The 14,171-nt window shown below is 49.3% G+C and overlaps 1 protein-coding gene across 13 annotated transcripts in view; it reads left to right on the top strand.

Moving 5' to 3' along the window:
- MICAL2 (microtubule associated monooxygenase, calponin and LIM domain containing 2) overlaps positions 1-14,171 on the top strand; it is a 142,490-nt gene that overhangs the window by 121,872 nt on the left and 6,447 nt on the right. For 10 of the 13 annotated variants that reach the window (XR_005217438.1, XR_005217437.1, XM_037839949.1 and 7 more), the window contains 6 exons: positions 1,218-1,340; positions 2,403-2,621; positions 2,859-2,960; positions 4,176-4,301; positions 12,485-12,592; positions 13,648-13,834. Coding sequence is in view for 10 of the 13 variants with exons in the window: in XM_037839949.1 (XP_037695877.1) it covers positions 1,218-1,340; positions 2,403-2,621; positions 2,859-2,960; positions 4,176-4,301; positions 12,485-12,592; positions 13,648-13,834 (865 nt within the window). In the remaining 3 variants the exon portion in view is untranslated. Of the gene's footprint in view, positions 1-1,217; positions 1,341-2,402; positions 2,622-2,858; positions 2,961-4,175; positions 4,302-12,484; positions 12,593-13,647; positions 13,835-14,171 lie in introns of those variants that run through there. The other 3 variants (XR_005217439.1, XM_037839951.1, XM_037839952.1) reach the window with 3 other exon arrangements.

The following is a 14,171-nucleotide window of genomic DNA, read 5'->3' as shown; positions in this document are numbered from 1 at the left end:
AGTGTGGCTGTGTCCCAATAAAACTTTATTTTCAAAGCAATGGGCAGGAGGCCAGATTTGGCCCGTGGGCCATAATTTGCTGATGGCTTTTCTAGACTGGAGGAGAAATCCATCCCCTAATTTGGTTTTGGTCTGCAACCATGATGTGGTTTACAGCCAACTTCGAGATGGTTCAGCTTGAGGGAACTTACAAGATGCTGGCAGTCTGGGAAAGCGCCATCTAAGCCCGTGATGTGAAGACCCATCCAAATCAGGGAAATCTGTGTCAGAGGAAAATGTGGGCCTACGGGAATTTGGACCAAACTTCCAAGTGTTCCCTGGCCCTCCCCTCTCCCTTTATCCCTGGGTCAGTCTGGCAGGGCTGTCGTGTCTGACCAGGAGAAGTCTGAGACTAACGGAGGCTGGATGCTCCTTTAGTGGGTCAGGCTGCAGACTGAGCCGACTTCTGCCTGACTTTGGCTCAGGGATCTGTGTCACATGGTTCTGTTTGCTCCCCTGAATTTCCCTTGGAATGCTGTAGTCACTTTACAAAAGCTTATGAAAAGGGGTTTGAATTGTTTTTGGAGAACACCCAGTCACATGGGTCCTCTCCGGAAGAGGACCGACTCTTGGCTGATTAGGTCTAGTGGCAATCCCAGATGTCCTCCTGACCCTGGTGTGGACCGTGTCCCCTCTTGGACTAACTGATCTTCCCCAGGAAGCCAAGTGATTTTAATATAATGGGGCCATTTTCCTGATCCCTGTAACCCTTTGACATTTTTCTCAGTTACCCTCTTTGGAGGCTTGGCCCCTTTCATTTCTCAAGTCTTGTTGAAGTTTCTGTCTCATGAGAACGACTGTGGGATCCTTGTTCTCTGTGGGCAGGAAGCTACCTATTTCCAGGAGGACTTCCTGGCTGGCTACGCCTGGTATGGGCTCTGGCAGTTCCTGCCTAGTGCCCTGTGCTTGAGCCAAAAACAAAGCCTCCCCGGGATTCACATGTTGTCCAAGGGTGGGGCACTCTAGGACTTGCTGTTCATGTGGACAGAGAGCCAGGGTCTCAAGTTTCCCAGCTGGGCCCAGCTTGCAGGAGCTCAGCCCAGGGCCCTCTCTGTACTTGCAAACTCTTATTTCCCTGCTTCTCTTCCTCTCCTCCCTCCAAGTGTCCCTCAATCTGATTCACCTTTTCCTTCATGTTTCCTGCGGCTGCTTTTTTGGACTCGCCTTTCTCCTCCCAGGAACGCCGTGTCTCGGGGATAGGTAAGCCTGTTCTGTGCTCTTCCCCTGAGCCTCCTGTTAAGTCTTGCTGCCCCAGGCTGGAGAACCCCACACCCCACCCATCACCTCCTCTGAAAAGGCAGGTAGGGCTTCTTCCAGTGGTGCTATTTTCGGGAAGCCGGAGGGGACTGTGTCCCCGAGGGGTGGGACTTGCTGGCTCTGTCCACACCCCAAATAGGGCTGATAATAAATTCTCTGGTTAAGCAGACACAACTTGAGGTCATCACCCTTAAGAGTAAAAATAACCAAGTATGCAGTATCTTGAAATATATGCCATTGATCCATCCCTCAGCCAGTCACGGGTATTGACTGACTAACCAGCATGCTGTTGATGTTGTATTTGCTTATGGAAAAACAGACTGCACCACATAGGACATTTAGCTTTATTTGCAGATCACTCAAATAGGCTGATTTCCAAACTCTGATGAAATAATGGTGATGGTGGTGGAATGGGCTCAGGTAACCTACTGACTGCACCCCAATGATAAAGCTGGGATATAATGAAGGCTGTCGCTCATCCCCTTCCAACCACCACCACCACCACCAATGCCAGAGTAGATGAGGACCTGCCTAGGTGGGCAAAGGGGCAGCCAGCAGCCAGCAGCTGTGCTTTTTTCCAGCTAGCATCTTGGGGGTTGAAATTTGAACAGACTCACTAGTATTGACCACAGTATTCAAAGGCATCTGGTCAGCATTAGAAATTTTGTGTTGCTTCTGGGTAGTTGAGGTTGAGTGAGATTGATGTGGATACAATGAAGTGCCTTTTGAGTCTATGTGCAGAAGAATCAGCTGGGGAGTGTTTTTGTTTTTTTTTTTAAATATGTCTGGTGCCCATCCCAGATCAATGAAATCAGAACTCTAGAGGCTGGGCCCAGGCTTAGGTATGATTTTTTTTTAAGTGTCCTAGATGATTTCATTGTGCATCCAGGATTGAGGACCAGTGTTGTATAGGTCTTAATTCAGTGGATCTAGGGTGGGGATGACAGGTGACTCTGACACAGGTTGTGGAAAGTCAGTGCCCAAGACTGGTTTTGACTCTTGCTCAACCTAGCACCTGTTGTGCCCTTTGTCTTGGGGGTTCCTCACGATGGGGACCATGAAAGGGCTGCAGTAGAGAAGGAAGCTTGATTTTCCCTCTTTCCCAGTTCCCCTTAGAGGTTGTGACTGGGCACATACTCAGAGAGCTAAAGCAAATGTCTGCTGGCGGCGAGTGCCCAAGCAGGCCCTGGAGAGCCAGAGCCCATTCTGACCTGCAGTTGGGTGGGTTAGAAAGCCCCACTGCCCCATCTCCTACCTGCCAGGGAGCACTGGCACTTTCTGGGGTGCTGCAGCGACTGCAACAAGTGGAGGAGCAGATTCTCCAGGTGAGAGACTCTGTCTTTACCCTCTCTCTGTTTCTGGGATGACTTCCTGACCTCCCTCTCCTTCCTCCTGCCCACAGTGGGTTCCTTGTCTTACTGCTTGCTCCCTGTCTCCTTTCTTGCTGTGTGTGGTGAGACAAGCCCACCTGACTGTCTCCCTTGCCTCTGTCTTGGAAGTAACCACCACAGTTTCTGTCACTGTCTCTTCTTTTTCCTCCTTTCTCACCTTGACCAAAACAGAAGAGGGCTCAGAACTTGGCCAACAGGGAATTTCACAAAAAGAACATTAAGGAGAAGGCAGCTCACCTTGCCTCCATGTTTGGACACGAGGATTTCCCACAGGTAAACACGGGGCTTCCAGAGCTCCCAGGAATCCATAACTTGGACATTCAGTGAGGTGATTGTGAATCAGTCTCAGGAGCTTGATTTACCCCCCACGCCATCCCTTCCTCTTTCTTTTATAACGTGCAGAGCTATTCACTCTTCAAGGCACTAAAGAATTTGAGCTGGCATCTCAAAAAGACCCAATGAGAGGATTCAAAATAAGTAGATATATCAAGACAAAGGGAAAACCAAGGCAGAAATGGAAGCTCAGGTCAAAGAAAAGGTTGCCGAACCTTAGCTCCTAAACAGTTTCTAGCTGGGCACTGAGCTTCCTAAGGGTCAATGCAAAGAGGTAAAGCTGGTCAGTTTGCAAGAATCACAATTCCCATAAGGTGAAAACAAACCAGTTGCTCATGGCTTTTTTGGAGCACAATGTCTGGAGAAATCACCCAGGGAGACATTGAATGATGTGGGCAACCATCTGCTGTAACATGGGCTCTGCTTCCCCAAAAGACAACATCAAGTCAGGAAGAGCAACTTGCCTTAGAATAGGAAGTACAGCCCCTTCCAAGCCAGTTGCTTATTTAGAAACTTGCTGCAACAAGGAGATTAACGAGTTTATGATGAGATCCTGCATGTGTGTGTGTAAGTGTGTGTAAGGGGCTCCCTTGCTTACAGCAAACCTTGTCTCTAGAACATATTTCTTCTGCTGCTTTCAGTCAATCTCCTCCAGAACTGTGTCCTCTGCTACTCGGCAGAGTTGTTGACATGGGAAGGATGCTTTACATTTAGTTCCCTTTTTGTGTTCACATGGCTGCACAGTTGTCTACAGCCACAGAGACCCCTACTGTGGCCATCTGCCCAAAGTAGCCTGAGAGTCTCCTTTCCTAACTCGCAGCTGCTACTTCATACCAAGCTGCGGAGCGTGACCTACATAATTAACACTCATTTCTGGGACAAATGTAGGCAGGAACAGAATGGATCTGCTTGAGCTATTTTGGTGTGACAAGGGAACTGGAATAGTTGTAGCAGAATACAGTGTAAGCTGGAGCCATGTAGTCCTGCATGACACTAGAGGCTTCAGTTTTGTCCTAAGACACGAGCCTGGAGGTCTTTTCTCCTCCTTGATTACATAGGCATACATAGGCATGTAGCTGCATCCTCGAAGCGTGCATCACTGAGCATTTCTCCTGGGATAATAGTAATAATTTCTTCTATTTCTGTTCTGTGCAGAATAAACTACTCTCTAAAGGCCTGTCTCATACTCATCCTTCGTCTTCTCCCTCTTGCCTTCCATCTCCTGATCCAGCTGCTACTTCCTCTCCATCAACTGTTGACGCTGCTTCTCCTGCCAGAAAGGTAGTTGCAACCGTCCCAGCCCCCTGCATGTTCTGAGATGTTCTCATGCTCTGCTCGACCTGCACAGGCAAACATCTGGAGCTTGGCTTGGCAAGGATGAGATTTTGTTAGATATTTTACAGCAGTCTTGGATTCTGTTTTGTTTTTATATTAGAGCAAGCAACATAGCAGAACAGATAAAATATGAAAATTTGCCAAACAATGCTCATTCATTCAGCAAGCATTAATTGGGTACCTGCTGTACACCAGTCACTGTGCCAGATGCTGAGAAAGCAAAGAGGAAGGAGGTACAGTTTCTTTACTCACAGTGTAGATGGGAAACAGCACATTAGCATGGTAATAAATAATATCTTTACCATGCAAAAGTTGGCTAGGTTTAACTACTTTTGACCTAACAAAATGAAAGTTTCACATTGTGGACTTAGAGCGATACTATGCATTGGTTCTTTAAGAGGTATAAAAGGCAAGATTGTAGGAACACAGAGGAGAAAAGCCTGGAAAGGATTCACAGAGGAGATGATGTGGGATCCAAGTGTTGAAAGTAATACCGGAGGATTTTGCTAGAGAGAAGTATAGGGGTAGGATGTTTTGGAGAGGGCCAGCATATACAAAAGAAAGCAAGCATGACTTTCGTAAAGTGGAAAGACAGAATGTCTGGTGTGACTTGAACTGGGAGATAAAAGTATTTCTGGGGGTGTGGAGAGTGGGAGTTAAAGCGAGCTCACTTTGCATGCTAAGGAACTTCATGTTGTCCTCTGGGATGTCATGATCCAATGAAGGCTCCACTCTGTGTTTTAGAAGGAGAACTCAGGTGGCTGCACAGGCTGGCTTGAACAGGGAAAGGAGGTGAGGTACTTCACTTTGGCTAAGTAGGTAATGAAATGTACCCATGAGCAATATTAAAACACCAAGAGGCCCCACGGGGTTCTGGGGGCATTTTTCATGCTTTCTACTTGTCCCTTAATATGAACACCACCACCAGCACCACCACCAGCACCAGTGTCTCAGAACTCCCCGATCATTCCCAGCCGTACCGTGGAAGACACATCAACCTTTAATTAGTAAGTAGGAGGCTGTTGAAATATGGTCAAGACTGGCTTGGGGATAGGACAAAAATAAACAAGGAGCAATTGTTCTACCACAACCAAGGAGAAACCAGAAACAGAGTTGTCAAGGTGGGGCCAGAGGACCTGAGGTCTACAATCCCTGCCCCTGGGTGTGACACTTTGCATGGACACAAGCCTCCCGGCTCGTCCCTCCTACAGTGGCCTCCACTCATGTGTGGCCTTTGTGGTACAGAGGAAAGAACGCAGATCATAGCAGCTGATCCCTGGCTCTGCTGCTACTCAATTCTCACTTTCTCACCAAGGCTCATCCTTCCCACTCCTTTTAAAGTGACCACCCTGCCCCAGCACTCCAGATTCCTGCAACCTGCTCTAATTTTTCCATAGGAAGTATGATCTTATAGCATATTATATAATTTACTTATTTATTGTATTTATTGTTGATTGTGTATCTCCTCCAACTAGAGTGCAAGCCCCTCCAGAGTAGAGATTTGTCCTTATTCATTGATGTAAATCCCCAGAGTAAATCCCCAGGATGACTACCACCATCATCATCGCCAACACCACCGTCATCATCACCACCATCACTGCCACTGTCAACACCACAATCACCACCATGGGGCTTCTCTATTGATTCAGCTCTGGTCTTTGCACATACAGAATCTAGCAGAGTAAAGGCCTCCTCTGAGGAGAGAACTGGCTGTCTGTTAAAGTTGGTGATAAGTTGATGATAAATACCTTCATTCCGTTCTGGTGGAGCATAGCGAGCTGCCTTTCCCCTGGGAAGAGTGTGGGGCTTTAGTGCTTATTCCCAGTGACCCATGGTTGTCTAATGCAGGGGAGCCAAAGGAAGAAATATGTACTTGGAAACTGATTCTCAGTCTTTGTCAACCTCCTGGCCAGCTACATGTCTTTGTTCCTTCTCTGAAGCTCTGCAGCCCAATTCTGAGGATCCTGATCCTCTTCAAGGGAACAGACCTGGCCAAACTTGTAATGAAGGACACTTGTTACTCTCAGGGATACAAACTTTAGTTACCACCTCCATGAGATGCAGCCTGGCTCTGTCTTCAGACAACATTTGACCGCCCTCTGAGTGGGGAGGGTCAGACTGCAATTCTGCCTTGAAATTCAAAGTGGTCCTTTTGGCTTTTTGGCCTGAAAGTCACAAGGAGTCTTGACGTCCTCACATTTAGGGTCCAAACCCTTCCCATTGTCAGTCCTTCAAGACCTTGGATCCATGTTCAGCCTTATGTCCCAAGACCATTTGACTCGTCCATCCCATCACACAAGCCCTCCTGTAGTGGTGTCATCCCCCATCAACCATGAATTAATGCCCTTCTTCACAAAGAGAGACCACTGCTGATTTGGCCTGTAGCATGCTGCTAGCCATTTGCTGAGGGTGGTGAGCTCCTGCAAGAACAAGATGGAGGCTGGGTGTTTGCACAGCTGAGCAATAGGGTGACTGCCTCAGCAATAGGGTGACTGAAACTGCGATTAGTCCTCCTGGGTCAGAAGAGCAATGTGCATTGCAAAAGGAGCTTTCTCTACCCTTGGGGGTGTTTGCTTTAAAACTGGATTTGCAGGATTTGCTCAAGAGATTTGCATATTAGAGGGAAACACTGGGTGAGTCTTGGCTGGGAAATCTGCCTTTGTTTCATCTGGTACATGAAGCCTATGGGATAGATCTCTAGGCTGCCTCCAACTTCATTATCCTTGTTTCTGTCCCAGGGACAGAGTTAGATAGGTCCTTTGGGGAACTTCTGTGTGCATCCATACCTAAGAGATTAAATTTAATTTACGGAGTGCTGTTTTGTCTCAGGGAGACAGACTGTTGTAGGGAAAAAGACATGGGCTTGGAGTCAAACTTGAGTTCAGAGCACCAGTTACTCAGTGGGTAACCTGGAGCAAGTTAGTGGACCTTTCAGAGGCTTAGTTTCCTAATCTATAAAATGCATATGACAACAGCTATCTGGAGAGTGGCTGGAATAATGCAATGACCTAATGTATGTAAAATGCCTGAAGTATCCAGTAAATGTTCTCCTGCTCCAGTGGAGGAGAATTCCAGAAGAAAGCTCCCTTACCTAAAATAGATGTTGATTCCTCTCTTTCTGAAGGAAAAGAAGTCATATTCAGTTTTCCATTTCCATCCCTGTCACTTGAGAACAGTTTGACCTCAGGTGAGTCAGAGCCTCCCTGAACCTCAGCTGCCGGTGGCGAAGAGGGCTTACGAGACCCACCTCTCAGAGGGGCTGTGGGGTTTAAATGAGCATGATCAACAGCACAGTGCCTCACACCAGGGCACCAGGTGGGGCAGGCATGGGATCCCACTGGGAGGTCACAGCCCCAAAGGTCTGCACCTCAGCTCTAAGAGTATGGTTTCTGGAATCCTTCAAACAAGGTGGTTTCAGTTACTTGCCTTCTCCTTCCCTTGCCCTGGTCCCATAGCTGAAGTCTCAGGTCCAACAGCCCCACCCGAAGACTCTGGTGAGGAAAGTCTTTGCCCACGTGGATCCAGGAGACCTCTGATTTCACCTGCCAAGACCTCCCTTACACCTGCTCTTCCTGCCTGTCCTCAGCACTGAGACCCTGGAAGCTCTACTCTCACCCCTGTTTGACCCTGAGTGGTGTTGTCTGTCACTTATAGCAGGTCAGATGGCCACAGGTGACCCAATTCTGTGGAGGAGGACAGCCTGGACACCTGGTACTCTTGGCCAAGTCCTAGGCCCAAGGAGGAAAAAGTTGTCATTGTTGGACACAAACATCCAAAGAGCCTGCTACTTCCTCCATTCAGAGCTCCTGCCCTGTGCTAGAAATGCAGAGATGAGTAAGACAGGTCGCTGGCATCAGAGAGCACAAACTGGAGGGGAGATGGGCCATCTAGTGCAGTGTGGGGAATGCTACAACATCCAGGCATGGGCCATGGAAGCATTTGAGCTGGGAGTGACAGGGTGCCTCAGGAATGTTCTTCGTGGAGGTCCGCCCATCTTCTGCAGCCTCTGGCGTTGCCGCCTGTGATTGTTGTGCCACCATGTTTGAATCTGGGATGGCTCAAGGGAAAGGAGGCAGTGTGCTCACCCTGGGTGGGCCACATCATTCCTACTGGTGCCAGGCAGGGAAGCCAAGCAGAATGAGGGTCACAGGTCAAGGCAAGTGGATCATTTAAGAGGAGAAAGGAAGATCCAGAATATGGGAATGTGAAGATACACAAATGGCAATGATTTGGACTCATTAACTATCTGCCTAGTACCTCCTGTGTGCCAAGCTCCGTGTGATGTTTTTATTTCTCCTTTCTGCAACCCTGCGAGGTTGGAAGTGGTCTCTCCATTTGACAGATGAAGAAGCTGAGGCTCACAGAAGGGAAATGGTGTATGTGAGGTTAATCTAATGTAACGTGAGATGATGGCCTGCCCAAAATACCCAGTCATTTCAGCTTGTTCTAATTAATTGGCTGAAAAATAATTAGAATTCAAGAGGGAAAAAGAGCAGGGGGAAATGCCCAAATTCTTCAAAATTTCAAGAATACTGAAAGGTACCTAAAGTTTGCAAAAGCACTTCTATTGGATTCAAAATGACAAATTCTTAAAAATCTAATGGTGAGGACATGATCATTTTTGGCCGAATCATCATTTTGCCCAACTTCACTTTTAGACAAACTGTTCCCAGCCAAGTTGTAAGTTTCCTCTTGAGCAGCCCTCCCGAGGAACGTATGTGGCTAGTCATTCCATTGCATGAAGGCTCTTGCTCTGAGGGCAACACAAGTATGTGTTCTCTGGACCTCTGCCTTTGGAAGTTTCTCCACGAGTTGAACATCTCTCACTTTCTCAGGATTCTGGGAGCCTGGTAAACCCCTGAGTTGGCCATAGCCATGCTCCTCAAAGTGGGGTCCATGGCCAGGTACTGGTCTATGATGCAGTGAGTACAGAAAGTGAGAGTAAGCATTTAGAGACTCAGAGCAATTGACATTGCCACGTATCCAAGTGTGTGATCAGCTCTAGGAATTCATCTTTATTGTATCTGGAAACATCGGGTCACAACGGATTAGAAATTTAAAAAGGAAACCTGGTCTTCACCATACATAGCTCAAGTCCCACTAGCAGAAGTCAGCTAGCTAGTCGTATCCTTATTCTTAAGGAGCCAGTGAGGTGGTTCCACTGTCAGGAAACAGATATCCCTGATCCCCAGGACAACTTTGTCCTTGACACTGGTCTTTGGGGTGGGCTTCAAGGGCCCCTTTCATCCCTTGAGACATGTTCTCCATCACCTGCTTTCCTTGAGACCTTTTGAGGAAGCTCCAGCGGTGATTTTGGGATGCTTTCCATCAAGTTGGGAAGGGCATGTGGGAGACCCAAGGCTGATTTTCTTAATGGTGCATTCATTTCATTTTTCTTAAAAAAAATCACTGTCTCGGAGTGGGAATGTAGTTGCAGTTGGGGAAAAGGAGGCTTTGCAGCCCATACTGAAAGGGAGGATCAATGTGGTCTTCATCCTGGATCCCCTGGCGGGGTGGCCTGAACAATGCCCTGTACTAGTAGAACAACTAGGGCAGGCCCACTACTGTACAGACATGTTTTGATGACCCCTCCGACTCCTGCTGCAGCCCCAACAGCCTCACAGCCCTCTGCTTGCTTCAGTAATTGCTCCCTATTTCAGGATTGCTCGGAAGCTCAGTGGCACAAAGTGCTTATTAGCTACGTGGTTAATAGGACCTCATTAGGGACTTGCACTTAAAGCCCCAGAATGAATAGTCTCAATCTCTGTTAACTCAAGGGAGGCAATAATAGCGCGTGGGTATCACGCATGGCACCACCGTGCCTTTCTGGGAGAGCACTACAGGGGAAGTTCCCACACCGGGCCAGGGTGGGCAGGGATCGGCCTGCTGGCAGGTCCGAGGGTGAAGCTGACCTCCTCTCTTTTCCCTCCCCTCTTTATTTTGAAACAAACCAGAAAATACTTTGATTTCTCCAGCCCACGTCTGAGGGGGCCAATGCTGGGGGCCTCAGTGAGGGGTGGAACATCAGGCAAACAATGGTTTATTGTCCTGAGCCAATGCACCTGAACCTTTCTTGAAAGCGGGAGCCAAGTTTCTTAGCATTTGTAGCCTCCTGAAGATGCTTGGAAGCAGAATCCCAGTTTCTCCCAGGCTAGGCCAGCTTGGGTTCAGGGAGGAGCAGGGGGGCTGCTGCTACTGGGAAGTAGCAGGCTTTGTAAAGTGTTTTGAGGTCCCGCTTGTCTGAGATGCAGACTCACCCAGCAGGCCTGCACCCACAAGCTCTACAGTCCCCACGAGCCACACACGTGGTCTGGAGTGCCGTTTCCAAAGTTGCTTTTAGTGTTGGGCTTCCTTAATGAGAAATGGGGTGAAGGTCCCTGGGTCTTATAATTCTCACCCACCTGCTTGGCATCCCTTTTCCTGTTCATCCTTTTTAGTTCCTGGGCTTGCCAGAATCTGACAAGTTGGCCTGAGGATGAGCACCTCCACCAGCAGATGGGGAGCTGTGGCAAGCCTGCTGCCATTTGCTTTGCTGTTCCATGAACTTTCTGCTTTATATTTGAGACTCTCTGTTACCAGATGAGACATTGTCTCCCAAGAGCAGTCTTGGGTCTAGATCAAGGGTGTTATTTTGTCCACATACAAGTTACTATTATTTGTTATCATGATCACTGTCAACTTTTGCCCAGAGGCCCTTCTCCTTAAACTGCTTCTCTTTCTAACCTCATCTCCCAGCAGGATTTGGAGGCTGGGAAGTGTCTGGAACCTCTTCCCCTCTTGGGATCAGGAACCGTATTTATGTAATCTCACACTATGCATGTTTGTCTCCCCTAAAAGGAGACTGTAGCATTCCTGGAGTGGGCTTTCAGAGTTGCTGGAAAAATGGGGAGCATTTGGGCTATCATCTTCTATCCCTTTACCGGCTGCTTGACAGATTGGTGGGGATCTAGACATTTGTACGTGGGCCTTGCCTTGCCCTCGACCACAGGCTGCTGGCACCCACAGCCCATCAGACAGTTATCCCCCAGCCATTTGGAGCTGCTGCTTCTCTCCCTCTGAGCTGTCTTCACCCAGCACCAGCCCTGGCTGCCCCTGGAGCCTCCAGAGATTCCCATCCTGCTCTTCTCCCCCGCCCAGGGTGGGCAGGCCATTTGATCCCATGCCAGTCACAGCTCTTGTTTGCAAAAGGGTCTGTGGCCCTGGACTGGAGGGGCTCAGGTTAGACACCAACATCACTCCTTAGGGACTGGGAGTGTAGGGCAGGTGGGGGCATGCCAAATTCAGAAGAGAAAGGGGAGGAGGAGCCAAATTAATCTGCCCCAACTCCTGCCAAGTGCCAGGCACTTTCACACGGGTTATCTCACTCAGTCCTTACCCCAGATCCATGAGGCTGATGCTGTTATCCCCATTTTACTAAAGGAAAAAGCCGAGATCAAAAACAAAGTGCTTTGTGCAAGGCTGCAGAGCAGCACGTGGTGGCCCTGGGTTCGAACCCTCCCTCCCAGTCTTGAGCTCAGCCACCCTGCTCACTCAGAAGCACCACCTTCTAAGGAGGAGGGCCTCTGGGGGAGGGCCACTGTGAATGTGACTTAGTGTCTGAGCTCTTGGTTCCTTATTTCTTCCACTTCTTTGCTTGGCTTCTCTGCCTCAGATTTTGGGGGACTATGGTAGCACAGTGGGTGATATTGGCCTTGCAAGCAGTATAAGTCATCCAAGTCCCTGATGAGAGAGGCAGGGTGAAGGCTGGGGGTCAGGAGACCTGATAGTCCTGAACCTTGCATTTATTTGCTAAGTGACCTTGGTGAGACCCCTTCTTCTGTCAGGGATTCTTTTGTCCCACCTGTAAAATGAGAGGCTTGAGTAACCCCCAAAAGCCTTGCACCCCCAGTGGATGGAGTTTTTTTGAGTCTTTTCGTTCACCCAGGGCCATAGAGTCCCGTGTCTTTCCTTTTCTCCCTCTCAAGAATGCCCATGGCCACTCCTGGCAGGTTTTACTCTCCTGGGACTCTGGGTGCTGCTTGCATGTGGTTGTGGAGCCCTCTCCCACAGCCAGCCTGTTTGTATTCTGCTTCTCGGTGCTAACTGCCCTCCCCTTTGTCTCTGTCTCCTCTGCCTCTGCTCTTGGGTAGCTGACAGTAGGGAAAGTGTCCAGCGGAATAGGGGCTGCAGCTGAAGTCCTGGTCAATCTGTACATGAATGATCACAGACCTAAGACCCAGGCCGCCTCTCCAGACCTGGTAAGGACGTGCGCCCCTCAGCCTTCCCCAAAGACACTGGCTGCGGCCTCTCAGGGAGAATGCTTGGGGATGCAGAGAAGATGCCTCAGCCCTCAAGGGCTCCCCTTTTCATGGGACAGGAGGGAGCTGAGAATGGGCTGGGTAAGAGCAGAGGTTAGAGGGAGGCTGAGTTTCCTAAAAGACAAAGCTCATTCAGGTCCCTTAGGGTTAGAGCCATGTGGGTCAAGTCACAAAACAGAGCATCTCCCCGGCTGCTTGGGGCTCTGGAGAAGTGCTCAGTCCAAAGGCCCAGGTGAGGCCATTGTGTAATTGGACATTCTTTACCTTCAGGATTGAGAACTAAATAATGGAGTAAGCAAGCATGCCTTTTCTTTGAGTTCTCTTCTCCACCCTAGGCCACTCACTGCTATATGGAGTGACTTGAGTTGACAATTCTTTTAGTTCCTTTTGGCACAATCCCCTATAATCACCCTGCCCTGACCCTTGCCCTCCCCACTTAGAAATTTGACTGCCAGACTGACAAGCCAGGTGGGCTATAGGACACAACCTCTTTCTCTGCCGCAGCTCTCTTGAACAGTTTTGTTCCTGGCCTAAGTTACTGCAGGGAGGATGAGAACATGTAAAACATTCTCCATCTGTTTCAGTGACTTTACTCTGGACCCAGGCACCACTTAGCCGTTGGGACAGATTGCCAGAGAGAATGTCACTGTGCAGGCATGTTTGTGAGTGATGCTCCATTCAATTAACCCAGGCGCATCACTCCCAACCCCAAACCAGAGCAGCCAGCCTGGAGGGAGAGCTGGCCCCAGCTTGCCTTGTTGTCGGCCTGCCTGTCTGGGACTAAAATTAACTGCAGCCCTTGCAGGGGTGGGGTCTGTGTTGGCTGCACATCGTCCCACCCTCCCTCTCTGCCACACTGCCCGTAATGACATGGGCAGCAAACAGGAGGCCCACTAGACCCCCGTGATTCAATTCGGAATATCTAAAAGCCTAGGCCAAGAATTTGAAGAAGAGGATGTCAGCCCTAACACACTGCTCTTCTGTCCCCCCCTCAGGAATCCATGCGAAGGGTGATCCCCCTGAATCTGGGGGGCAGCGACACCTGTCACTTCTGTAAGAAGCGCGTGTATGTGATGGAGCGGCTGAGCGCCGAGGGCCACTTCTTCCACCGCGAGTGTTTCCGCTGCACCATCTGCACCACCACCCTGCGTCTGGCCACCTATGCCTTCGACTGTGATGAAGGTAACTCCAGGGACAGGGAGAGCGCTGGCCTCAGCCTTGGGTGTGGCCTGGGTCTGGGTTCCTGTCTCTCTGGAGGCTCTGGGGCTCCCACCATTTCCCAGAGGGTATGATGATGTCAGAAAAAAAGTTAAGGGAAACTGGGAGTTACTGCTAGAGTGAGGGGCCTCCTGTGGTGGGCAGGAGTCCTGTGCAGGAGGGGAAGGAGAAGCTGTCAGCATCTATGGTAGACCAGGCACCTGTACGCACCTGCTGTGTGCTGGGGGCTTTACATACATTTTCTTATTTAGGTTCACCACCTTCCATTGCCCCTGTGTGGCCGAGAAAATCAAACCTGATA

Source organism: Choloepus didactylus, chromosome 6, assembly GCF_015220235.1.
Source record: "Choloepus didactylus isolate mChoDid1 chromosome 6, mChoDid1.pri, whole genome shotgun sequence".
NCBI lineage: Eukaryota > Metazoa > Chordata > Mammalia > Pilosa > Megalonychidae > Choloepus > Choloepus didactylus.
This window is presented reverse-complemented; position numbering and strand designations above follow the sequence as displayed.